General features: G+C 42.8%; 1 protein-coding gene across 1 annotated transcript; it reads right to left on the bottom strand.

The window, feature by feature from the left end:
• Positions 1-14,011: 14,011 nt before the first annotated feature.
• LOC133397132 (leucine-rich repeat neuronal protein 3) lies at positions 14,012-27,132 on the bottom strand. Its single transcript, XM_061667665.1, has 2 exons — positions 26,849-27,132; positions 14,012-17,759 (listed from the first exon to the last, which is right to left on the bottom strand). The coding sequence occupies exon 2, from the start codon at positions 17,376-17,378 to the stop codon at positions 15,249-15,251; it is 2,130 nt and encodes a 709-aa protein (XP_061523649.1). The 5' UTR covers positions 17,379-17,759; positions 26,849-27,132; the 3' UTR covers positions 14,012-15,248.
• Between the last annotated feature and the right edge of the window lie 342 nt (positions 27,133-27,474).

Here is a 27,474-nt window from a genome sequence, read left to right as displayed (position 1 = left end):
TAGTCCTCCTTGTCTTTTATGGGGAAAAAAATGACACAATAGCATCTTTAATCTTTGGGATGTTGTCCAAAAGCCAACATTGAACTATGAACAATCTCTTGCAGCCCAAACTCCATTGATTTAGATTTTTTTTCCACCCTCCTTTTTTCCCCCCTCATTTTTTCTAGGCGGCTTCAACACAACGGCTTTATTTTTCTCTATCAGAGGTTTCTCGCGGTTTTCTTTCTATTTCCGTGCAATAATGTGTTGTGACCACCTTTCAGAAATGCGTGTCTTATACAAAGATACAGTATGGCAGCTTCCTGCTGTTCATGTTAACTCCCTTTTATCTTGCGTAACCTTTTGCCTTTGTTCGATAGAAAAGTTAATTTCAAGCCACTGTGGTTCCTGCTTTCTTTCTCCACCAGGAGAGCGCTTTAAAGAAGAGAAAAGCAGTGTTTTGTTGTGACTTGAGGGTGGGAGCTTCAGATGGGACGGTGCAAGAGCAGACCAGAAGTAATAATAGGCAAAACAACAAACCGCGGCGCTTTAAGCGTGGCTGGCGAATCAAACTAATTAGTAGCTTAGCGCCAGGGTTCTTTGGTTAAACATCTGACAAGCCCATTGAAGACTCCCCCAGTACTGTGTCTTCCTTCTAAGGACATTATGTTCTTCCAAATGAGCAAATTTAGCTCACATTCCGTCATATTCTGTCTTTGAATCATGGATATCATAGATCACAGTTATACATGGTAATTGATAGTCTTCTTGAGCCCCATTGGTGACTATGCTAACCAGTTGTATAATCACAGCACAGAACATCGGCATTGTAATAGCCTTTATTGACTCTTCATTTCCGCTGGAATTTTCTCACAGGGCTCTTTGCCCTATATTCCCTTAAATTGTCATTACACCTTGTACTATGGCATTGCACCGAATTGTCAGCAGTGTTGAAGATGGATGGATATTCAAACGACAAAAGCCTTCTGGAGAGCGATTAGGTGACATCTTCTGTTATTATTTGCTGTCTGTTGCCTCATGCTGCACATCCTAATTTGGACACGGCTTTTTTTTTCTGATGAAATGTTGCATGTTTCTAGAAAAGACCAAGCCGCAGATCTCTGCTTGCTATATGCGGCGGGCTCGTGAGGTGTACAATGTACCAGTACCTCAGCACGTCCAGGTGCAAGCCCAGCCGGAATCAATACAACAAAGGTCATTGCTACTGTGAACGTAGCCCAGCCAAATTCTCTATTCACAGTACGTGCCGTGTCTGGAGAGAACAAGATGAGAAACACGTCCCTATGATGTGTTACGTCAATAAATACCCGCCACGGCTCTTTTTGGGTGGATGTTTTACAAACTTGTCCTATTTAGGATGGATCAAACGTAACGGCTTTGTTTATATTCTATAAAAAGGCTCCAACACACAACAATTGAGAAGGAAATCTTATCGCGCAGCACTCTTTTCTAACATTTGCTATAATCTTAAAGGTAACATTCCATCAAAATCTTTTTTTCCACCGTTTTTTGCATAACATAGGTAAAAATGAGTCTGTGACCTGGTTTAACTTAGACATTAATGCGGATTGTCGATTGTATGCAAGGGCCTTTGAACACCAGACCGCTTTGCAAAATGGGTAGCTTTGAAATCGCCATCCTTGTGATGTAGTTTCACTAATTAATATTCAGGTACCTGCCTACTTCACGGATGCTGCCCGCCCACCCATCTCAGGAAAAACGGCTGCATGGCAACGCGGCTGTGTCTTGCGCAAAGCTTAAACTTTGCATCGCCTGCCAACCTTAGAGTAGTTGACAAATAAATGGCTTCAATTTATTTGGGGAGAAATTCCTGAGCATTTCGGAACCAGAATTGTGCAGTGTTCTGGCCCATTTTGTGGAGGATGGCTTCGTAAACAAGCTTTCACACAGCACCCAACGTGTTTGCTTTTATATATTGTATTTATATGGCTCGGCGCCAGACACTCGGTCACTCGCTAGGTCACTCGCGCTTTGAGCGCCGGTTACTGTTGAAGTGAATGGGAATATCGTACGAGCAGTTCAAAATATCCTCTTTTCTTTCTTTTTCGCCCACATTCTCTGAGCAATCTGCTCTTTCATCGATTGCTACTCTATCCCTCTCTTTCTTCATGGTTTAATAAAAGTGATAAAGTAAAATATACTGTATGAGCAGTATGTACTACAGGATCGCCTTGCAGGGCGTCGAAGATCAAATGTGTGGGGTAAATTCTGCTTCAAAGTGATAGTAAATGCCGACATATCGCCGATGGACAATCAGCGTGAAGCTGTTTTCCATATTTAAATTGGAGAGACCAGTGAGCCAATCACAGAGAAAAGCTGATTTACATATCGAATACCAATGAGAAATCCGGCTGTCTCAACTCGCGGGCACAAAATACAAAGTAAAATAGCTTCAAATAAAGGGCATCTGGGCATTTTTAACCCCAATTTACCTTGCAAATCTGATAAAAGGACATCAAAGATTATTTAAAAATATACATATTCTAAAAGATTGATTATGAAAATTGAAATTTTGTTTAAATTAGGTGCTAGGGATCTTGTTGTCATACCTTTCATCATATACTGTAATTAGCCCTTTTATGTAGCAGCCCCAAATTATGTAAACTAATTTAGGAAGTTTTACTACTAAAAAGAGTCAACTGAAAACAACTTGTCTTCATGTCGCAAAGTTTTCAGACTTTTGGGAGAGAACATCTGCGCTGTTAATCTGTGTTGCCAAAACTTTGTTCCCCCCTCACTGAACTCGATTTTTGTGAGGATGCCGCGAGAATCCTGCAAATCTAACACGCTGCAGCTCGCCAGTGAAATCGCTAGGTGTCCGCCATCTGTGTGCGTGACCTGGCCAAATGCTTCATGGTCGTCATCATCATCAGCAGCAGCAGCAGCACCACTCAAAGCCGCATCAGTCTCCATCTGTCTGTGCCTGGCAACATGAATTTTTTTTTTGTCCATGTTTTTACATTTTATGCACCTCGGGCCCTTTTGTTTGTGTCTTAGTTAATTCTTTGCTAATGAACCCGTAATGCACAAAGATGCGTCTTTGCTTCTTTCGTGTGTCTCTGTGGAAAGCTTGTGCCTGTTTGTGTGTCTGCATACAATAATTCACGTCCATCTGCTGTGGAGGAGTCATGGAAATGGAATTTATGAACTAATGACTATAAAGTACCAGCATAAGTATTTCTATTATCTTATTGGCTTCGAAACAACCTAAAATAAAAATCAATCTGTAATACTTAATGATTCACCAATGCAGTATAAACAGTATACTTTCTTAGCCCTGTCATTAGATAAGGCAGATTTCTAATAGATTCTTTATTTCTAAATCTAATACAGTTGACAGAGGGAAAGTGTTTGCCAGGCAACGTAGGCGCCATTCAAGAGTCATGTACCAACAACTCAATCACCTCAATCTATAGCGTCTCCAGTGATGTAGGATTTGGCCTTCTTACTCTTTTATTCCATTATGCTGAAGCTCATGAAAAAAGACAACTCCCCCTCTGCTCATCTCCAAAATAAGATTTGGATTGATTAAATGCCACTGTTGCAAGAGAGCATCATCGAGTTTGACCCATGTGTTGCCTCGTATGGTTGGGTGGAGTCCTGACTAAGTCTGGGAGACTGAAGATGGATGCATCCAGAAGGTGTAGCGCGGAGCTGAGAGAAGAGGGAGTATTAATGTATAGTGGAATGGAGCGAGATAGAGCGGAGACAGAGGGGAACCGAAGGTAAACAGTGTGATAGATAGTGGGAAGGACTGGGTGGTGATCGCGTGTGTAGGAAGGAAAAAGTGAGCGAGGTATGTTCAGGACTGCTGCATAATCAGCCAATGTGTCTCTGTCTGGCTTGGCGAAGACATCATTAAGGAAACCCGAGGTCTTCTGGGTTCACGGAGCCACGGAGCCTCAGTTACGCTCCCATCCCTCCTGCCACTCAATTTGTTTAATTTACTTATGTTCCGAGACTCTGTTTGGGGGAGGAAAAAGGGCCTGCTTGACCCACGACGCGGAGGAGTCAAAAGGTTACGTCTAAACGGAACGGATGGCTGAGAGACTCCCGGCCGAACGTACGGCCAGTCAATAGGCCAGTGAAGCGACAATGATGATGATGCTAGGAGATGGCCGCGCTTGAAAGGACTTGTTTAGGTATGCAGAGAAAGCAAGACTGTGAGGGAGAGGATGTGATGGGAAGGAAATGAAAAATTGAAAAGGAGCTCCTCCCTGGGGGGGGACGTAATCGAGTGACCACAGCCTGAAGGAACAACATTCACGTTTTACTTGTGTTTTCATGGTGGAGTGTGTAGGCAGGAGGGTGATAGCTATGTAAGCCTCACAAGAAGCACAAGAACATTGGGAATTTTTGGGTTCTTCCTATTGATGATTTGTACACCAATATCTGGATTAGGGCCCGACAGATTCATCAGCTGGCCTGTTTCTTTATTTTAATTTTTTTACACATTTACATGGAGAGTAAAGTGACTGGACTGGTTCTCGTCTCCTCATGTTCTTTACCGCATCGCAGCAATTGGTGACTCCGACGTATCAATAATGTCAGAATGCGACGGTGACAACAACTGACCCGCGGTGCCTTTGCTGAGAGCGGCATCATCGCGGCTTGGTTCCAGCACATCGAGGCCCAGTTCCAGCTGAGAGGAATAGACCAAGATGTGACCAAATATTTCGAAGTGGTAGCGGCATTGGGTGCTTTCAAGGGAGGGGCAGGATATGCTCAAAGGGAGTTCTTGGCTTCAAAGGGAGTGGTTGACCATTTGATGTGAAAACAGTTTGCACATGGAGAGTAAAGTGACATGACTGGTTCTCGGCTCCTCGTCTTATTGATTGCATCTCTACAATATCTTTGTTGTTGCAGGCATTAAGGGACCAAAAAAGAAGTTATTTTATTCATTGCGTTTTTTTGTTTTTTTTTTAAATATTAATCGGCCGATTAATCATTTATCGGAATTTTATTCTGCTAAATATCAGAATTGGCATTGGGCTCGAAAAATCCATATCAGTCGCGCCCTCAGCCGGATACCCAAAAATGGTACGATGTGGTTGTTTTGATACATTTGACAAACAAGAATAAATGAATCAAACTGTAGGGAGTGGGGGAAATTGTGCTATAAACATTACATACGTTGGTCCTCGGTCACTATGAGGCTACACTCTGAGGAATGGTAGAAGTGAGGGGGAGAATATATGATGCAGTGCAGAAGTGATTACCCTGCACGGGGCTGAGGGATGAGAGCCAAACGGCTATTTTATTTTGCCAATTGAAGTGTGCAAATGGAAATGTCAGAGTGGCTGGAAAACTAATGAATCTGATAGGAGTGATGCCACCTCTCTCATCGAATGCCTGATCAATTGCATTTGTCTTCTCCCAGCGCTGATTTTTGTCGTTATTTTTCTGATTGTTTTCTCCTCCGCCACAGCTGTTTGCGAGTTTGCCGGTGAAACTTTGAATCACGGCAGGACGGAATCGATCGACAACACCAATCGATGCTTTCATCCTGTACTTACACGCCTTGACTGAAAAGAGTGATTTTTAAATTAGGCTCGGTTAGGGGAGTAAATCAAAACAAAGCAGGGTGTGTCCGCATTTCAACTCTTTCCTTTTGGCGTGCATTCCCAGGGGGGGAAAATGGAGTCTGGCTCATTTCCACTTTTCCATTTAGCATCAGATGCACACTGATCCTTGATGCTCCAATTCCCTAACGGCCCCAAAAAGCTCTTGCGCCTCAATTTAGTCGAGTAACTTCCATAACCTTGAAGCATTTTTTTGCTTCCGTGTCACCGAGTTAAATTTAAATGTAGAGCAATTACAATCTCGTGTGTCACGGCATTGTTCTATGTTCAAGGAACCCCCCCTCCCTATATTATATCCAATATTTCTGACATTTCAATGGCGGCATAAATTTAGAATGCATGTCCCTTTGTTGTGCTCGGGGAGCCACATATCTCAGAGCATCAACAAAAACCACTCAGATCCCTTCGCTTGTTCAGTCAGTCGATGAGACTGTTGACGGTCCCTCCGGAGTCTGTCTGCCTTCAATATCACGCAGCATGAGCATCACCCACTTTGGATTGTTCAACTATGAAAACACACTGCGGCAGCCGGATGACAAAAGGAAAAAAAATAACAGCTGTTGGAGTGATGAGGAAAAAGCAAAACAATTGAACCGTATGATGGAGTTTAGAGAGGGGGGAAAAAAGTTCCTTATGGTTTGGGTGAATGAAGCTTAAGCCGCGAATTAAAAAAAAATATATCTGAATGTGACACTAACATACTTCAGTTCAGACATTCAGTCTTACTACAGGGAACGGAAGGAATCTTAGTGACGAGAATTATCTCGTTTCTTTGATTGATTCTCCCTCATTACCTCAGAGACCCTTTCATACCAACTGGGCCCGGCTTGGAAAACATCTCCCATTGGCTCACCTTATTAATCCCACTCCAGTATGTGGTTCTTTCTCCAGCTTGACAGCCACTGTTTGAAGCCGGCAGGGACAACCCTTCGTTTCACGCTTCCGACGCAAAAGCCATCAAGAGAAAAATCTTTTTTTTTTTCAGAATCAAGATCCCCTAATGACCCGCAGTCCTTGACATAGAAACCAGGTCCTCGTTATCTCTCCTGTTCTTTTCTACGCACTTCAGAAGACTCACGACGGATGTCTCATTGGGTCCGACTCTCACGTAGAATACATACATAAAAGGTTTCTGGTTGTAATCATGAACAGCTTGGAAGTCTTTTTCAGCCATTTTTTCCCTGACGTTGCTCAGTGAACTAAATGGGAGATTTTCATTCCCATGCATGACCTTGAGGGAATCATTTGTTAGTGGGAATAATGAATATGGCAGTATTCAACGACTACGATTAACATGATGCAATTTATTTCTTTTTGTTCAATTGAACAGCTTTAAGCCAAAAACATTGTGGATGCTGACATTATGGAGAATGCTTTCATTTCGCATTGCAAATATTCTAGTGTCATTATTTATGGTAAATTCAATTATCATCAGGCAGAAATGGCCATTCAATTCTACCACATAGGAAGAAAAATAAGGGGGCACTGGAGAGAGGACGGCTGGAGAAAAAAACTCTTCAGCTATAGAAAGAAAAGGGAAGGAAACAGAAGGAATCTATCAAAACTATAATGAAGATCAAAGGCAGGATGGTGGTTATAGTTTGCAGGGAAGCGTGTAATGAACTGAAGGCTTGTTTAGTCGCAGCCTCCTGCAAACTGCGCACTGTGTGAACTCATATAGTTACCTTTCAAAGCCACCGGTGGGCCGGGAGGATGATTGATGGCAGACCGCCGCCATTTGTGTTCATTTGCTGGGTTCGACTAACTTTAAAATATCGGTGTAAACAATCCTGACAGAAAGCAACGAGATGCATACACTGATTCTTCTTCCTGATTGCTACGAGGAAAGAAAACGAAATGGCATCTCTCGTTTTGTACAGTCTTGGCCTCCGCATTTGGGTTGTTTACTCCTAAATTCAGTAGAATTCCATACAAAAAGTACTGCACTGTAATTAGTATAAAGCCTGTATTTTTAATTCATCATTTATATGCAAGAAACACCTAAGCATTTCAATAGCAATATTGTGTAGTATATATAATTTTCATATAATTTGATCAATAATGGTAAAGACATACCCCACTGAATTTCCTTTTAAAAATCCATTTTACTAATATGAGTATTTCAGTTATTGGCAGTTGTTATCACTCAAATGGTAATTACTGTTTCTAAGAAAAAATATTCTAAAGTAATAGTTTTTATGCCAAAAAATAAAAAATTTAATGCCAAAATGTAACTCAAAATATTGTACCTGCATGGGTTTGTGAAGCCTATTGAGGGAGGAATCTCCTTGGGTTTCTTAGCCTTAGGTTACTGAAATGAAATGTTATGAAATAAAATGAAATTGAAGCTGCGCTGTATCAGAAATATAAATCCCCATCACAAAAACGCCCCCTGTTTTATCGACCCAATAGGTGATTGATGTGGTCCATGGTTCCAGAAACGAACATCTCCCCCCACCCCCCACCAGATAGCACAAAGATTATCATTGTGAACAGCACCATTGTCCTGTGCGTGATTAGCTTAAGGCACTGTGACCGCGTGACAATAGTGATGCTTATCTTTGGTTTGAATGTACTTCTGTACAATGTGTACTGAAGAAGCCACTTCAGTACTTTTTCGAAATGAAAACATTATCACATATGCAGGCACTTGTTAATTACTTTTTTATGTTAGTTTCCTGCCTGTGTGAGCAACCTATTAGCGAGTTGTAGAATTACTGCAAATTACCAGCAGTATGCAAACCAATGTTTTTGTTCACATCACCCCAGCTCCCTGACTTGTGGCTACGATTCTGCCTTTCTTTTATATTTTGACCAAACAATTTCAAATACCCCATTGATTTGGCTCGTACAAACAGTATGTCCTATTCATATTTACTAGGGCTCAGACTCTCCTTCTAAATCCCAAGTCGTTATCCGTGTTGACAGTAATAAATGACTTTCGAAGCTGAATTGAATCGCCATTCCTTCTACTATTCCAAAATAGCGATGTCATAGTCCAACAAATGAAAAATCCAATTTGATTATTTGAAAACTATCTTGAACCGGAAAGAGAGCATTTAGCAGGGAGGCTGAGGAATCTGATCCCCTTGTGGTTGTAACACACCCTACGATCCCCCCTCTTAAAAAGGGGGGACAGAGGCATGTCAACCAGAGCAACCCCCCGACATCGAGAGCCTTTATGAACTCCGGGCAGATCTCATCCACCCCCGGGACCCTGCTACCGAGGAGAACCACCTCTGTGACCTCAAACCCAGAGATAGGAGAGTCCACCCCAGACTCTGCTTTCTCATTGGTAGACGTGTCGGTGGGATTGAGGAGGTCTTCGAAGTATTCGGCCCACCGGCTCACAATGACCTTAGTTATGGTCAGCAGCGCCCCATCCCCACGAGGCAAAGTGTTGATAGTTTAAAAAGGCTTACTTTAACTAGGATCCATCGGAATACCATGGCCAAAGGTAGAACCCGGCCGGGTTGGCTTTGCGCACGTCGGTGCCATGAATCCTTGCTGGCTGGGACCGGCTGCCTCCTTTCTAGCTAGCTAGCTAGCTAACTGTCTGACTGGCTAGCCGGCAAGCTCTCGCCATCTGCCAGGCTGTGTTGTATCCACGAACGAACTAAAATGGCGCACGTGCACAGAAGCTATGCGCAGGAAGTCAAAATGGCATCGGCCATAATCACAGGGTAAAAGTAAATATTTTGGATTGTAAATGCAGTGTGGGAGCAGTTGCAGCTCTTGTCAGAATATGTATGATGATATTGTATGATATTGTGTATGATATTCTGTATGATATTCTAAGATTCGTTCTGATTCGAGTCAGAACATTCTGATTCGATGACTGCTTTTTCAAGCCCATTCGAATCCCAATTCGAGTCACCACTGCTTCGTGCACATATTTAATATTTATGCAATTATTAATATAGGACTAGAATCTGCTAATAGATATGAATCCAGTTGCAGTGTTACACAAACACGACCGTAGAAAGTACTTAGAGGGAGTCACTGTCAATGGCTCTGCCACTGATTCACAACAAGACTTTAATATGCACTGATGATGAATATCAGCCTCCGCAGCACTAATTAGCCTGATGGGTGCCTCCACGGTGCAACCTACAGCGAGTAGCATACCCATATATTTTACAGCAAGTTCGGAGCAATAATTTCCTCCCCTCGTCATCTTTAGTCCTAATCCTCATTAATCATGATTTGAGCACACGCCATGTGCATTGCTCATTAGTCGCCACATTGATCTGACCCCAAGTTGGGCTCGGCGTGCCTACGTCGTGGAGGAAAACGCATATGAAACAAAGGCAGGAGGTAATATATTAGTAGCCAGGCACAGCAATCGTGTGTTTGAGAACGGGGCTTCCAATTAGTTGAAAAGCCCTCCGTGGAGTAATATCATTGCCATATTCAATCTTGATTCCACCCCCCCCCCCCCCCACCCCCCCATCACAGTGGCAAGAGCGAGAGGGCTGCAGCCCTCAATATGTTGGCTTGCTTATTTCGAGAAACATCTTATTTGCATTGGCTTTGAATCACCGTCCGTCATTGGTCGTCATATTTTAGGTTAGAAATGCAGCTGCAGGTTTGTGTGTTAATGGACTATATGTGTGTGCATGTTGAATCTGTGACAGCCAGGCAGACGTCGTCCTCTTCATCTGCATGTTGATACATTGCGATTTAATATTTATGCAAAGGTGGACACTTAAGAGGCCCTCGCAAACAGAGATGCGTGGACAGTCCCCACTGGGTTTTTGATGGGCTGTGACAAATCTGCTTTGACAGCCTGTCTCTACTTTTCTGGATATCCACAGCATTGTATGTTTGCCCTCACAGTGCAGTGGGCACATTTGTGCACATGCTGCATGGCCTGAATTACTAAAGGTTTGTGCGTGCAAAACCGGGCTGATCTGCTAATTGGCGCAAACCGGGATCACGCCTGCCAAATGCACCAAATAGCAGTTCATTTTGCGATATATTTTGTGAGAGGAGGAGATGAAAACAGATCAATTTAGCACAAGCATCGGGGTTTATCAAACACAAGATCAATTTCAGTGGTTGATTTTGCCTCTTTAAATGGGGCATCTGAAAGGCACGTGCAAACCAGGACGCAATGCGGTGCCAAGGTAGTGTAGCCAAAATGAGAAGCGTCGAAGAAATTTTCCACTTGAGTCAATATTTTTGAAAAACCTAAAAATGTTTTTGCGACATATCGTCTATTCAGCAATGCGATTATGGAGCTTTTCAATGTTCTAAGGGATGACTGAGCCAATCACAAAACAGGGTCATGCCATATCACCGATGACAAAACTCCTTTCAACCCTACTTGTCTCGTTCATTTCGGCACACTGTGACAATTAGTGCTGACCTCACAGAGCATTTTTTGCATGTGCGATCCCAAGTTTAAAACACAATGTTATTCATGATGCGGGCATCCAATTATCATGGGCTCAGGACATTCAATCAACCAAAACATTGCTTTTATGCGGTTGCTGGCTTAAGATGTCTCTTTTGTGACTCTGTAATGTTTGTTTCGCTTCCAATCACACTTCCAGTTCCATCACTTCAAACTCCTTTTTTTAAAATTAAGTTGATCAAAGAGGCACTGTGAGTCAGTATCCAGTTACAGCAGCTCTCTTAAATTTCTCCTTTATTTGTACTTTCCCCACTTTTATATCATTTAATATTCTTACTCTGTAGTGCTAAACTGGTTGCACTATTACAGCATTTTAGCCAAAATATTTATTTGAGGAGAATATCAGCACGAGCGGGCTAGGACAATTCCCCCCCCCCCCCCATTGTTTGTTTATAACGCTCACGTAAAATTGTTAGGAGCTACTACGCCTCAAAAATGAAGCTTTTTTTTTTTTTTATGCTATTGAGTTCATTTTGCGCATGTGCTGCTTTCCCAAATATTCCATGGTGAAAGCGAAAACAAAATATGGCGGTCTCCACCACTTCCACACCTCCTGCTAAAAGAGCACGCACTTCGTTAGCGTAAGTGAACACACGATTTTGTGACCGCTGTTTTGGAGTCTTAGTAAATCAGGACAATAGTGTGTGTACGTGCGTGTTTGTGTTTGTCACCTCACTGCTGTTAACACAAGGCATTAATGCTATTTGCTTCTGCCAAAGGCTTACTTTAATCAATATCAGATTGTGTTCATGTGTAAATATACTGTACAAGTTTAAAAGTATATGGCTCCATGAGGACAATCCATTTTTTACAGTGCTATTAAAAGCAATTGGGGCTTTGTTATTGCAATTCATAGGTCATCTGCTTGTTCCTGCGCCCATAAAGGCCATTTACAAGTCAGCAGTAATGCAAGCAGCAGGACTGTAAACGCGTGTTGACATTTTACTTCTCATCTGAACGTGGGCGCCTGTACCACCAGCTGACCTACACGGACATTTGAAACATTAATAAGCTTATAATTCAAACGTATGAAAGTGCCCTCAGTAGCTCGAATGCTGGTTGCCTTTTTGCAGCTCTCGCGGTGCTATCAGATTTTAAGTTAGGGGTGCCTGCAAAGACATTTATTTTAGAAATTGGGCCGTTTGAATTCAACAATTTCATTGACGAGCTATTTGGAGTATTAACAATTTTATGTCCTGATAGAGCCCTCCCGCAGACACTATTAGATTAGTTTTCAAATTCTCAAACACTTCCATATGGAACACAACCACACATTTAAACAATTAAAATTTGCAGTAATATAAATTTCCGCAACCAGGCCAAATTGCCAGCTAGTGAAATGTACAAATACACCCCTGGACTCCCCTCAGTGGATTGTGCCTTCAAATTGCAGGCCTCCCGACAACGATCCTTGCTAAATTAAAATGAATTTGCAGTAATCTGTGCGGTACGACCCATCCATAAACTCTCACCTCAATATCAGCCTCTGTACAGATTTGTCTTTAAAAAGAACAAGGTGATTTGGGTGTTCAAAATAACTAAAGATGGAGCAAGGAGTATAATTTTCCCATCCTGGCAGCGGATTAGACAGTGACTTGTCTCTGGTTCTTTTCATGTAGGATTTAAGTTAAATCCAGAGGGTGTTTTTTTTCTTCGTCTTAATATAGGTTGCTATGACTGTAAAAATCTGAAGAAGAAAAAACAACCACCGATACTCAGATGCCTTGCCAATGTGGGGCGAGTGTCGAGGAATGCACAAGCGTGAGGATGTGTGTGAGATTGGGAGCGACAGGAGGATAAATGAGATTCGGAGGACATCCGGTTTACTTACGTACAGACAGACGAGATCGTTTAAGGTCTGTCTTGTTTATTTGAAACAATCATCTAATGTTGCACGTCTGGCTTACTGTGATTGTACTTGACAGCACTGCGTTATGCTTTTTGTACTGCTTATGTGCGTCTCTACTCTATATTTGCAGCGGGAGTGAAGGCACCTACCCAGGCATTACCTGAGGAGTGGGCCGTGTCATATTTTAACTCCCTTTGTCTTTGACAGATGGCTCGCCTCTAAAAGCTTCTGTCCATGGAGCTGAAGGCTGGACCTGACGTACGAGCGCCGGGCCCAGTTTGATAAATCCACCATGTCACTCTGCGACTGACAGCCATTCATCATGCTTGACTTTCTCGTACGAAATGTTCCGTGTGCCGGATAATTCAGTGGGCCCAATAAAATGCGATTCCTGGAGCTTTTGAATGGCCTCCATCACGCCCCCGTGTAACTCTTTTCAGACTTCAAGAATGTTTTGTCCCTGACTAAGCATGCCGTTTTCTTCTTTCCTCAAGTCGTCTGGTTCAAAATATAGACGTTGACAGAACACTTCATTAGGTACAGCAGAACCGAAAGAAACCTGAATAAAGATGCTCCTCTCAGAAAGCTAAGGCTTTCACTTTGTTCCTAGTGGCCACCGTGAACAAAACAAGATTGCCGTGAGGCAATGCAAACGTGACAGGACGTGAGTTTTGCGGATGCCGGGCGACATGTTTTAACTGTTAAAAAAATGTGCTACAACAGTCATGATGGAGATGAGAAACCTAGTTGGTTGTAGTTAAATAGGGTAAACGCAACTCAACCTGACCGTAAAACCTGAGGCGGTCTGTAGTGGAACAGTAAGCATATGTATTCTCATATGCATCGCACACTTGCGTTCTAAAACTCTTCTAAATCTAAGCCATTTGTTTAATTTACCTACAATGCTCCCCGTGGCATTTTAAAAAATAATTTTTGCAAGACGCTTTTTCACACTGTGTCGTGTGTACGTGAATAACAGGCTCTTTTTCATGTTTAGTGTAAGCTCTATGGGTCCATATTTGTCCTACATGTTCATACTATTACATAACCAGTACATGTAGTACCAATTGTTTACAAATTGTGTTAGGACAAGTCAATGAGAATTAAAAAGAGAGCAATCATCGGAAGTTGTTTGTAAAAGAAACTGACATTTATTTAGTTTTTTCGTAGCACGTTGCTTAATTAGTCTGTTGTGCCCGTAGATCACATATAGAACAGTTATGATATAAAAATGGCTTTTAACTTTACACCCAAAGCAACAACAAAATATCTTTAAAATATGTTTGCTAAAAATACGGACAGGGTAGTCTTCACATCATACTGGAGAATAGCTTGTGATTCTGCAATGAGTACATAGTCATATTTGGGTTTTTTTGTCTTTTTTTTTTTTTTTTTTTTGTTTTTTTGTTTTTTTGTTTTTTTTTTTGCTGCAACTGACATATTCCTTTTGATTCTTCTTCCAATCTCATGTAGTTCTTTTTTTAGGCACTTACCAGGGCATACCAACAACTTTTGTTGTTGTTTTGCTTTTGTTTTTTTTGGCCATAGCACAGCAGCCACCTCAGCTTTGTACTTGTAGTCCGAGATATCCACATTTTCCCCCAGTCATAGTTGAAAAGAGAACTACACAGCATTACTTCTCAAGACACCCATTTTGTAGCAGAATTCCATTATGCTTAATGTGACATTGTAATCAAACATAGTCTGCCGCTTGCCTTAATATAAAGCCAATTATTTAAACTGCTGCATTACAGACGTTTTGTGGTGACATTAACATAATAGAATATATAACAATATTTCCATGAAAAATCAAGAATTCATTTTAAATAGAAAAGAGGACAGGGGTATGTTTCATCAAAAGGCTTTACACCATAGTTCACTGTTATTTGTCTAGTCTACTAAATCTCCTTCCTCGGTATAGACAGGTGTTATTACTGTATCGCTAACTCGTCTATGGATGTTTGACAAAGCACAGACGGTATTGCTTGGGACCACACAGACATTTCCACAATTCAGGACAAATTGAACAGTCAGTTACAAGAGAGCGGACCCTCTTTCTCGTCATCCTCCTCATCATCTAATCTTAACTTTCTTTCCACCGCCTGCGTTTCTGTACGAATCGTACTTAAATGTATCTTCTGGCAGGAAATGCCTCATCCGGTTGATGTTTGCGTCGCTTGATGTCGCAGTTACAAAGCCACCCCGGCAGCTGAGGTTGAAAGTGGGAGAGCAGCTATTTGGAAATTACACTGTTCCATCCCAGTCCAAATGTCTTGCCAGAGTATCTGAGCTGGGGCTCAGCAATGGGTTTGCCTTTTAAACAGTACGACATATTTGTCCACCCCTGCCTGTCGTCGTGTCCAATTAGTGTAAGTCCTTAAAATGCATTGTCAGACACATTTATGACTGTGGCTTTCACTTCCACACCACTCGGCAGCACCCTACCTGAAAACCACAGCTTGGTAAAGAAAGGAGGGCGCCCACCGGCAGCTTCCGCTGGTAACAGCAAAGCTTTGGAGTCGCATTTCCTTAAGTCCCCATTAAGTTGGTGGATCCTCAGAGACACATAAATAAGCAGACAGCCCAATGAAATCCCAGCCAGGAGCACACCAAAGGATGTGATTAGCGCCATGTCCCATTTTTCTGTGTCCTTGGCTGCGAGCTCTAATCCCTTGGTGGTGACATTGACACATTTGGTGTAATGCTTGTAGTGGATGCTGCGGACGTCCACGCATACTATATACTGAGTGGCAGGGCTGAGATGGGTAAGGTTGTAGATTTGGACGTCAGAGGGCACCCTGGTGGAAAATGAAGCAGGAGGATGGTTAGCATTTGACAGGGTGTACCACTTGATGCTGGGAGCCAGAGTGCCTGGGTTTGCCTTCCACCAAACCAGGATGGCAGTTGTCTCCACTGACTTGACCTTGACATTGAGCGAACCATTTTCAGGCCGGGGGAAATATCCATTCACCTCAACTGAAACTGATTTAAGATCAGCTCCAACCAGGTTGTGGGCAACACATGTGTAAGGACCGGCTTCTTTTTCGGTGATGTCGTAGATGTCAAACGTTCCCTCTGGGTGCATGTAGAACTTATCGGACACCGTGTTGGGCATGACTTTATTCCCGGACGGGGTGATCCAGTAGATCTCCGGCTCCGGTTCAGCAAAGGCCCGGCAATGGAGCGACACCGAGCTCCTGCTGCGTACTTTAATATGCCCGGGCATGCTTTCGGGAGATATGAGTGGCAGACAAATCTCCATCATCTCCCTGAAGTGCACCTGTCGGACATGCTGGCCCTCGTACTCCGGAGGCTCGACACAGTACAGTGAGTCGGGCTCCATGAAGCGAATGTTGGTCTTGTTCATGTTCATCCAGCGTACCACACAGTCACAGCGAATGGGGTTGCTGTGCATGCTAACCTCTCTGAGATTCGGGAGTGACTCGACCGTAATTCTGTGGAGGGCACTCAGTGCATTGCCATTTAGCATTAGTGTTTCCAGTCGTGGCAGTTTGTAGAAAGCATTAGGGTGAATGTAGGAGAGTTTCGGGTTGTTGGTGGCTTCTATTTTAGTCAGCTCGGGCAGATTATTGAGGGCAAAACTGTCGATGGAAACAAGCTCTGGCATGCTATTAATCCCTAGCTCTTTTAAATGGAGCATGTCCGCAAAATCCCCTCGCTGTATTCTTGCAATTGGGTTTTTATTCAGATCCAGAAACTTCAGGTTTTTTGCATTTCTCAGGGCAGAATGTGGGACCTCAGGGAACGTATTATCGTAGAAGGAGATGCTTTCTAAGTTATCAAGGCCGGCCAAAGCATTGTCAGGGAGCTGAGACAGGTTCATTCTGGTGAGAACAAGACTGCGGAGGCTGCTGAGAGGTTTGAAATTCATTTCATCGATAGAAAGCACAGGATTCTCACCAATCATCAGAATCTCCAGATTTGGCATGGGTTCGAACCACTCTCTGTGAATGATTTTCAGCTTGTTTGAATTGAGGTGGAGCCGTAGAAGCTTGCTGAGACCCTGGAAAGCCATTTTGGAAATGGAGGAGATGAGGTTGTGATTTAGATAGAGCTCTTGAAGATTTGCCACCTCTACCAGACACTGGTCGGGCATCTCTTTTATTCGGTTCTCCTCCATATGTAGGGACAGAAGCTGAGGCAGAATTCCAAAATGGACCTCGCTCATGGATGAGATGTTATTTTGTGATAAATTAATCTCTGTGATGTTGGCCAGGTAATCCAAGGGTTTGTCTATTTTTGCAACATTATTTGTTTGCAGCAACAGTACTTCTGTGTCCACGGGTAGGTTCTCTGGCAGGTGAAATAGTTCCAAATCATTACAGTCAACAGTCTGTGCCTCCATGTATACAGAACTAGGAGAGAACCAGGGTCTGTTCTCACATACGCAGAGTTTGGGGCAGTCTGGCCTTTTGTCAGTGGCCACAACAAAAGAGGCCACGGCCAAGCCAACAAAGAGACGATCCACGAATGACACGTCCTTCATATTGGTCTCCAGTCGGAAATTGCTCCTCGTAAATTATGTATTATTTGCTGTTCACGAGTGATGAATAATTTGTTGCATCTGCTGAGGTGAATGACTCACCAGCCCTGCCACCTCAACATTCCACTGCAGCAGGGCTCCCAGTTCCCAAGAGTCTTGCTTTGTTTTTGTTGTCGTTGCTGTCTTGCAGTGCAATTGCCCTTGGAGGCAATTACTAACCGCTCAAAGTCAGGGTGCAGGGCCAAGGCTGCAGTCAGGTAGACCAGTGGAATCGGGAGCGATGTAGGGACTTGGCACAGTCACAGGCATCCGTAAAATGTCTCCTCGTCTTTAGAAAGACAGACGTCCTCGCTGATTGTCGGCCACAGCCCAGTCCATTCCAACCTATAAGAGACAAACAAGCCATGAATCACGGTGACCATTACGTAATAACATTGTAACAGCAAAGCCTTTGGACACGTTGACATTTATTAAAGGCACAGTGATATATGTTGACTTTTATTCACACTCACTTTACACAGAACCATGGTTTTAAAAATGTTTGACCTTCTAGGCACGAGCGCTTTCAAAATGGCATTTGTTCTGATGCCAGCCTATTATTGGTTAGAAGTGTGGCTTTATTATGATTCCTAGCTGGCAGATACCCTGTAGCTTGAGTATTAGCCACACGGCAAGCTGCTTCAGAACTCTGGAATATGTCAGTCACCATAGCAACAAGTCAACAGGCAGCCAATGAGACCGCAAGCTTGACCCAGGTGCCGTTTTTACGTGGCTGTTTGAAGCAAACAACGGCAACAATGCACATTCTGTAATCGCCATAACTATTGTCTTTGCAATCATCACATTGGACCACTAATGGGATTGTACAGCTAACAGGAATAGAGTGGTGCATTTCACTCTTGACATTTAAAGAGATGGAATACACTATAAACACTAACTGCGCCCATGTGCAGGCCTGAGGCAGGGGAACGAAAATATTTACTTTATGATTATGGATACATTTACAAATTATCAGTACCACAAAGGAGAGGCACTTGTAAATTGTGATGTTAGTTCAAAGTGAAATGCTGACGTTATCCTACTACTACTACTACTAATAATAATAACCAAATGGTCTAACACTGGGGATTTTTAAACTTGTCTCTTAATCTCACCCTTTTATCAATACAAAAAGAGTAAAGGGATTTTTTTTTTATTATTAAAGCCGCTGTACAAAACACAAATCCCCTGCGAAATATGCATTTCAATATCATATTTCTGTGACCATAACATTATGACCTCCTCCCCTGGCAATGGCTCAGGCTTGAATTTGTACCGTGACATTTGTAAATGCCTCTTAATGAAGAGACGGGTTTTGATGGTGCTTGTGATATTTCAGGCCTGTGAGAGCAGAGAAAATGAGGATGAAGTGTAATGACGGATGGAGAGCAAGAACAAGAAAAGAGAAATGGTTTCATTTCATCAGAGTCGCTGTTTCCACCTCAGTGGCCACAAGGGAGACGCAGGGAATAAAATACAGTGCAATGAAAATATATCAATAAATACCCATGAACGCTGCACTTGGCTCTGCCGTGCCAGAGGTTCATTTCTCAACTGTTGCTCCAGCATTGACCGGAGACAGGCTGAGAGCTGGGAGACATGGGTATGTGGAGGCAGTGGGAGGAGCAGAGGGAGCGCAAGGGTTTCTCCAAAACTTTGATAAGCTGCAACACCAAAACCATTCTGATAAAACAGGCTAAGCTTCACTGTGGACATGAACTACTTACTGCTCCTCACCCAGGACACCTCGGTCAGTGGGAGCAATGCCTCACTTGTATTTTGTGACGGAATCATTACCCTTTTTTGTTTAACGTTCAGTGTTATCTTGCCTGCATTGATTAAATGTAGGGTGGGATTAGAATGGTTTAACAATTTACAAGATGGTGTGGCTCGCAAACACAATTCCTTGGCAATAAATGAGAATGCGTTTCTGTTCATGAAACTCGACAGCATGCTTAGATCTGGACATGACGAATAGTGCAGGCATTAGTTCCAGACTGAATTCAGCAAAGTTAGTTGCCGCCATATTGACGACGTGAATATTTGGCTGAACAAACCCATTATTCAGAATAAAAATACTTTTTTTAGAACACTTATAGTGAATTACCTACTTAGAATAACAACATAAAATTTCATTCCATAATGTAAAAGGTTAGTGTTGAAAATGTAATGGTAGTGTTGTGTAACTATTTTAATTACCTTCTCAAAGAAATATAAGTAATTACAGTACATCTGATGATTACATTTTGATGACTTAATTTTGAATGAATGCATCAACAGGACCCTTGGCTGTTTCCTTGTTAAAAGTGGACCATAGATCATTATTTTGAAATTGATCATGTTGACCTAATGACAAATGTGCACAAGTTAGACAAGATCGCTTCATATGAAAAACCAGATAAGTGAACGTTCCATAATAAAGTCCAAAATTAGGAAAATCAAACTGTTCAAATGTCAGTTCTTTTCTGTTCAAAAGTATAAGTATGAGTCTAAACCTTTTCAAAATCTCATCAAAACTAATAGATTGTAGCATGAGGTGGCGCTTCGAGGTCATATTTGGAAAAAAAATTATGTTTGAGACTACGGCAGAATGAAACTGGCCAATCAAAAGCCTTTAGAAGGAGGAAGTGAGTTTGAAAAAAAAGCTGAGCTTTTGCAGCTATTTTTCAAATGTAACTAAAATTGTAATGGAAATTTACAAAAGCAACTAGAATTGAACCACACATCTTTTTTTCACCAGTAATGGATTACAAGTACATACGATTTGTATTCAATTATGTAATCTCATTACATGTAATTAGTTACTTCCCAACACTGCTGCCCATCTTGTGTGCATTTTTTACTGTGATTTGCTCGTCATCTTCCAAATAAACGTTTCAATCCAAAAGTAGTTTTAGCAGTAAATTGGTATTGTGCGGCTGCATCATGTGATGATGGCCGCGCCCCGCGAAAGATGTGACAATCGGGTCCACAAACCACTTGCGCTCACCTATTAATAAGACGTCCGGTCAAGCGGCCCAACGGCAGCCCCACCCTCCCTCAGCAGTTCCCCACAGACCCCCTGCCGCTGTAAAGCATTAATTTCCCACAAAGCTCTGCTCACTGGCAGTTTTAATTGGCAGAGAATGTGAAAAAAAAAAAAAAAGGAACAGTTTGACATGGAGTCGGTGATGTTGTGTTGACCGCTATGAACTGCAGTCAATGTAGCTGTGCAATTAGTAGAAAAAAACAAGAGTTCAATGCAAGGGAAGTGGTTGCTGTTTGATTGGCGCTCAAGGGGGGAAAAAAGCTACATTTGGCTGCTGTTGGACCAAGAAAGACATGTTAATATTGGAGGGGCAAGCACAAGATCGATGTGTGTAAATTGTTCCAGGAAAATCTCCAGCAGAGAATTAGATAATCAACAGCTGGTAGTTATCGCCTAAAAGGCTTGAAACTACTTGAAATACATTAGGCCGTGACATTTGCACGGGATCCAATGGAGGTCCTTTATAGGTCAGTCTAAGTTGTTCATTCATGGAGCTAACGCGGGCTCCCAAGTGTCAAAAGATGAACAGGAGGGGAATCACTCATGTGACACGTTTTGGAGTCCCTACGGTGGGCACTTTGTCTTGGCTCTTTTTTTTTTTTTTTTTTTTTTTTTTTTAATGTTACCCAGACATATGTTTTTTTGGCAGATTGGATTTCTTGGCATATGTGCCCAGAATACAACATGTAGATTATTTGCACTCACATTTGCAGTTCTGTCAGGCTAATCACGATATACCTGAATTTGGATGAGTTCTCATCACAGTTCAAGGTGAAAAGCTTTTTCATTCAGCTCTTGGCAGCGCCTCACACTTAACTTTCCCACCGGGCCACCTCCATTATGCGCTGAGGCTGTTTCTGGCCAGTAATGGCACAAATACAGTTTGATTGGAGACCAGTGAGATATGACCACTTTAAATTAATGAGCGTTCACACCAGGGGCACAAAACGTTGGTCCCGGGTGGCTCTACGGCACTAATTCAGGCCTGCTGCCTGACTCAAGTTGGCCATGGCGCCCAACGACCGGGCAGAACTGTTTGTTTTATGCTGTTTATTGAAAAGGGATATAAATCTTCCCTCTGGCTTCATGGGGCTTGGATGGGATTTAGTGGAGCAAGGACATAAAGATGATTGCTATGCTGCAGGTTGGGTATTCATCTGTGCCCTGTGTGGTTACAGGGTAACCTACAGTTCCTGGGGGGAGAAAAAAAAAAAAAAAAAATGAAATTAAAATACTTACTCTACAAAATACACTAGGTCGTGGCACACACTAGAGAGAATTTGTCGGACGTAAGCTTTGGAAAACCTCCACGTGTCAGTTTTCGTGGGGAGCAAAATGCCCCATGGGGAGGTGGGTGATTACAAGGCCTGCACGGTCTAAGTGGTAACAAGGCGGTGTTGCATCTGCTGAGTGGCGGTAAAAGACATAAAGGTCAGATGTATGCGGAAAGTAGGGCAGAGTCAAATTACCTTGACGTCCATTGGTAATAGACCTGCGTTCACTCCCCTGCTCTCGTCCTACTCTGGGCTTTTTCTTGAGTTTGCACTCCACTCTATCTCTTTTAGAATCCTTTTTTATTACTGCTCTATTGAACTGGAAGAGAATTAGCCATTTTCTTCCTCTCCCCATCCTTCTTTTTTCTTACCAATAAACCCTTTCTTTCATGTCAGCACAAGTTTATAATAGTAATTGTTGTTGTCGTTGTGTTGCTGCACAGGTCAGGCTCTCTTCAGACTCTCTGGATCTGTTTCTCAGATTAACCTGCCCTCAAGTGCATTGACTGTAAATAGCAAAGACGGTGTCTACAGGGAGGCATGGATCAAAAGGTAGAACTGGCCATCTAATAATTGGTACTATGATGTCTCCGAAACGCCATGGAGATGTGTCCTTGAGGAAAATAATTATCCTTAAAATGCTCCTCCATGAGCTGCATATATAGGACCTTACGTGACAGCCTCTGCCAGTGCAGTATAAATGTGTGGGCAGCCTCTGCCAGTGCAGTATAAATGTGTGGGCAGCCTCTGCCAGTGCAGTATAAATGTGTGGGTAAAAGCATGAATATGAATTTGCTGTAAAGTGCTTTCTGTCATTGGTAGACTGGAAGTGCAGTTTATTATTGCAGTCGATTTTCATTTCTTATTTCTAACCAACACTCTGTGTAAGTGTAAGAAAATATATATTGACATGGGTAGCATTTCAGTTGTAAATTTGTACTGCAGGATTAGGACGATTTGTTTTGAGAGATGAAGGAATATCCAATTCAGTTTGGGATATACTGTATTCCATCTCTGGACATTTCCTCCAACATCTCCATGGTTTGGTGTCTTACTTTGTACTGAGGATGATGTCGATGTTGGTCTGAAGAAGGAAAATGATAGCGCCCACGCAATAATGGATGCTAGAAGTGTACATGTGACGATGCGTAACACTGGCTTGACACGACCGAGCCACTTCCGATCCTCTGGTTAAGCCCCTCTGTGGGTGGATACCGCTCCAAGGCTTCACTGTCACTCCCTTTGACCTTCACCTGATTGATTTGCTATTATACGTTCATCAAGGTAAGAAGGAAGTCTATTAAAGAAAACCTTTGCAGCATATATGCATAATGAAGCAACCCATATGCAATGTGTGTAGGTGTGTGTGCATGTTGCACCAGTTCGACACTTTTCGCCTTTACATCTGCACCTTGTATGGCCGTGGCCATTGGCGAGTTGGTCGTTAATGTAAAATCGATGCTCCGAATTAACCACAGGACCCCGTCTGTTTTTTTAATTTTATTTATTTATTTTTTTTATTTTTTTTTTATAAAAAGCACTTCCCTGGACACAACCTTCCCTAGGGCTCAACGAGCAAAACTATCGAACGCTAGTACACCTTGCTGCATTAATGACTGTGCACAGACAGGAACAACAGAATACAGCATCACTTGAAATGCATGAATTTGCAGACCCAAAGTGCGAGCACATGAAATAGCTGACCGTGTCGTTGCGGTGTAAAACAAACACACATAATGTGTATACATACCACACTGGTGAAAGCGCACCATTTGGTTTCTTTCTAATTCGCATTGGGCTGCATTTTTTTGTTTGTTTTTAAACTTAACACAAAGTATCCACATTTGCGGTACCACGGATAAGGTCAAAGGTATCGCGAACGGTCCAACAATCATTTGTATGGGCGCATAATCACGCTCACTCTTGAGAAAAATCTGCATAATGTCCCACGTATTGCTGCTGGCCAGAATGAAGGGAGGGAGGAGGAGGAAAATGGTGCCACTGGCATATTCCTCAAAGTCAGTGCCAAATTGAATCAGCAGGTGCAAATGTGGCACGTGTGCCGCCTCAGAGATGCACAGCTATCTATATTCATATTAGTAATATAGGGGCGGTCAAGAGGCCATGAGCCTATAGGGGGAAGTTCCCCCGGCAGACAGAATTATACGCCATCGAAATGCATTTATGGCAATATTGAATCTCTTTATGACTTCAAGTGGTCTCAGATTGACTTTCTGTGTGTGTTAATTTTGCCTCACCTAAAACATGAATGTGGTATTTTCAAATGGCTTCTGGGAGACAGTTTCAGCATCGTGTTCACATGCACAAGATGGTACATGAAAGAATTGTCATCACTGATTTATCAGGGCCGAGGGGCTATACTATATGATGGACCATGCAGCAGAAGCCCTTCGATGTCATTCTTGTTTTCCCATGTTTGAAACTGCAATATGGGCATATGTTCCTATCATGTTCAACTGTGATATACAGTAATCCTTTGCTGCATCACAGTTACTGGGGATTCAGTGCATTGCAGATTTTTTTTTTTTTTTTTTTAAATAGGTCAGTGTAGTGCAGTAACTCACCTGCACAAATTCGATAATTATTATTATTTTTTTTCATTGCCTATATGATTTTAATGTGGCAGCAATGACTCACATAAGGTCAACTGGACTCTTATTCCGAGCAGAAAAAAAACAAAAACTTACTGATCTCAACTCATACGTTTGGTAAATCACCAAATTACTCGAGGATACAAAGAACATGACCAGAAAGCCACTGTTTAAAACACAAGACACAGTCAGTTTTATGAAATAAATTTCCAAATACCAATCTTAGCTGGATGAAGAGCTAATGCACACACTCTTAACAATATTGATAGGAACAAATGAAATTAAAGAGCAACGTTTAGCTTGTTTAAAAACATCACCACAATAAATTCTGGATTCCCATAATGCTTTTCGCTGATTACATTGCCAGGTCTGTCAGTGTGAGGAACGGTCTGTCAATGCTTCAGGCAGGAGATCACCTGTTCACAAATGTCGGCATGGGCTGTTGTGCATGTCATTCAAGCAGAGCACATCCGCCGAATAGGCATGTGCTTTTGGAGAGTGTGTGGATGGTGGCCTCAAGTGGACAAATAAAATACCCGCACCTCTCTAAAGTATCACATGTTGGCATTGAATTGTATATATGAAACTTGTCAATTTATATAATATAATAAATAATGGGTCACTACCTCACAGATTTCATTTATTGCACAACCCCTGCGATACATGGTTTACTGTAAAGCTACGCAATGTTGCACTTATCAGCTTTTATTACTTGTTTTTGCAGAACACGGCTCCCTTTTACTTGTTTTATCTATGAATACAAGAAATAGTATTGCTCCAAGATGCAAAAGTAAATTGCAAATGTCATGTGATATAGATGCGCTATCAAATGTCATTGTGACCTTTAGATATGGTCTCACAAAAGCCACCACAGTGACAAATCCTTTTATATTTTCTTTTGTTTGTGAGGTTTTCGATGCAGCTTGTCAAATATATGTACAAGAAAACCCACAAACCCACCCTGCATGTTCTTGGTGCCCTCGGTTTGTGCTTATTCCATTTTAATGTGCATCTCTGCCTGTTTGGGAACAGAATGCTATCAGAGAGCAGACGCTCGGCTGCGCCAGCTGATCCCCACCACCCTCCCCCGCAGCCATATTGTGAATATGTTTACATGTATTTCGCTCGGCGGGCCCGGCGCACAAGATCCTGCGGCATCTCGTTACCGTCGCCGCGCAAAACGTAGGAGATCATCCTGAGATTGATTTGATTTTGAGCTTCCCCCTTCGCCCACACATTTGTCACCTCCCAGGGACCTGCTGCCCTCTACCTACAGAAAAATGCATAATGTCGAACACCAACACAGTGTAAACGACACTCTCCGAGCCTCCACAAGGCCACTGCGGGTACAATATCTTTTCCGGCAACACCACATACACACACACACGCACCTTATTGCCTAGAGATCAATAGGCAATTCCCTGAGCCACTCACATTAAACATATGACTTGTTGTGGACATGTAATATAGATTTGTTTTGGAGCAAATGTGCCCAAAATAATGAAGCTAGCCATTAGTGCTGTGCTTCAGTTGTTGTCGGTGGTTTTTTTTTGTACATTTCAATGAAGGACTCTTAGCAAGCCAGTTTTTCTTTTTTTCTTTCTGTCTGTTCCTTTCTAGGCAGCTTTTTGGGGAGGGCTGAGCCAGTCCCCCAGTGAAGGCCCAAATGTATTCTAACCACCATCCCGGCATAGAGGAACACAAGCATTGTGCTCCACCTGCCTTTGAAATGTGCACCAGCACATCATCTGCTGGACGACTTACATTTTGGACCAAGAGGGTGCGCGAAGAGCTAGATAAACGCCCTATTGGTTTGGCGATGAGAGAGCAGCTCTCTCTCTCTCCCTCTCTCTCTCTCTCACACACACACAGCTAGATGCCTGGTGTGTGGGTGTGCGTGAACACGCACATGCAGTGATGATGCTGAGGGAGCTCAAAGATGCCTCACAGTGGCTGCTTTAATTACGCATTGGATGCACTGTGCCGATGCACCCGAGTCAATTCAGCGTGCATAGGAGGAGTGTGTGCATGTGCCAGGGGAAGGAAGAGGGGGGTAAAAATCAAAAGCTGCGAATATGTAATGCACTTTCATGGCATCGGTACACTTGTGTGTTGGCAACAAAAAAACGGAAGGGAGGAGGTGAGGATTTCTTCGAGACGTGTCTGGAGTGCGCTCACTATGCATGACCTGGGGACATACAAGTGCGCGTTCCTTACTTCCACACTTGGCACCATCCAGCAATCCTCTTGCATGTTGACATGGGAGGATCATGCGTGCATGCAAAAAAAATTCAAAATGTGGTCAAACTGGCTTTAGTCGTTACCATCATCAGCATTTTTAGACACTGCTATTTTTGTGCGTGTGTGTGTGTGTGTTCAGAAATGGCTGAACACGAATCATTGAATGTAGCCTTTTGTTAACTTGCGATGTGCGTTTGCGCAGATGCGACCATCCAACAGTGGATCCGACGCAAAAAAAAAAAAGATGCACTATCGTATCTTATACACAAGTAAACTTACCGTGTTTAACATTGCAGCCCTCGAAGCAGCGAGTGTGGACAGTATTCCCGTCAAGTGCGCCGCTCTGGTGATGAGACGCCAGTCAACAATGTGTGGTCCTTTCGGTCAGACCTCTGCTCCTCACAGTTGAACCAGATGGAGGAGGGGAGGGGAACAGGGGGAGGGGGGGGGGGGAAATGTGGAAAAGTCCAAGTGTTGAGAAAACACAAAGAAGCCTCACGCGTGTCCTTCCCTTGGCGTCGTCAGAGAGGCTGACGGAGGCAGCATCCCTCTCCGTGTCGACCCGCCGCCTCCTCACTCACTAGTCATTAGAGGATGAGATTTAGTCCCCGCCTTCCCGGGAGTGAGCCAATAGCGTCAGAGGAGCTCGCTGCATCCCTTCTCTGATTGGTGGAGGGGGTCTGTCGGTCATACCCAATACGGTCGCTCGTTCTTATGTGTTGGAGGGGAAGAACGCTGCAAAAAGTGCCCGTCAAACTCGTTAATATAGTCATGGGCATTGAAATATTGGAGTTAATTCTGACAGATTGTATGCAAATGAGCATAATTGAGACCCACTTTATTAACTGCCAGTGTAGGGATGGGAACAGATTACAATTTCCATCATTCCATAATTGATGCTACTG

Source organism: Phycodurus eques, chromosome 22 (genome assembly GCF_024500275.1).
Source record: "Phycodurus eques isolate BA_2022a chromosome 22, UOR_Pequ_1.1, whole genome shotgun sequence".
Taxonomy (NCBI): domain Eukaryota; kingdom Metazoa; phylum Chordata; class Actinopteri; order Syngnathiformes; family Syngnathidae; genus Phycodurus; species Phycodurus eques.
The sequence above is the reverse complement of the archived record's forward strand: the minus strand, read 5'-3'. Positions and strand labels throughout refer to the sequence as shown.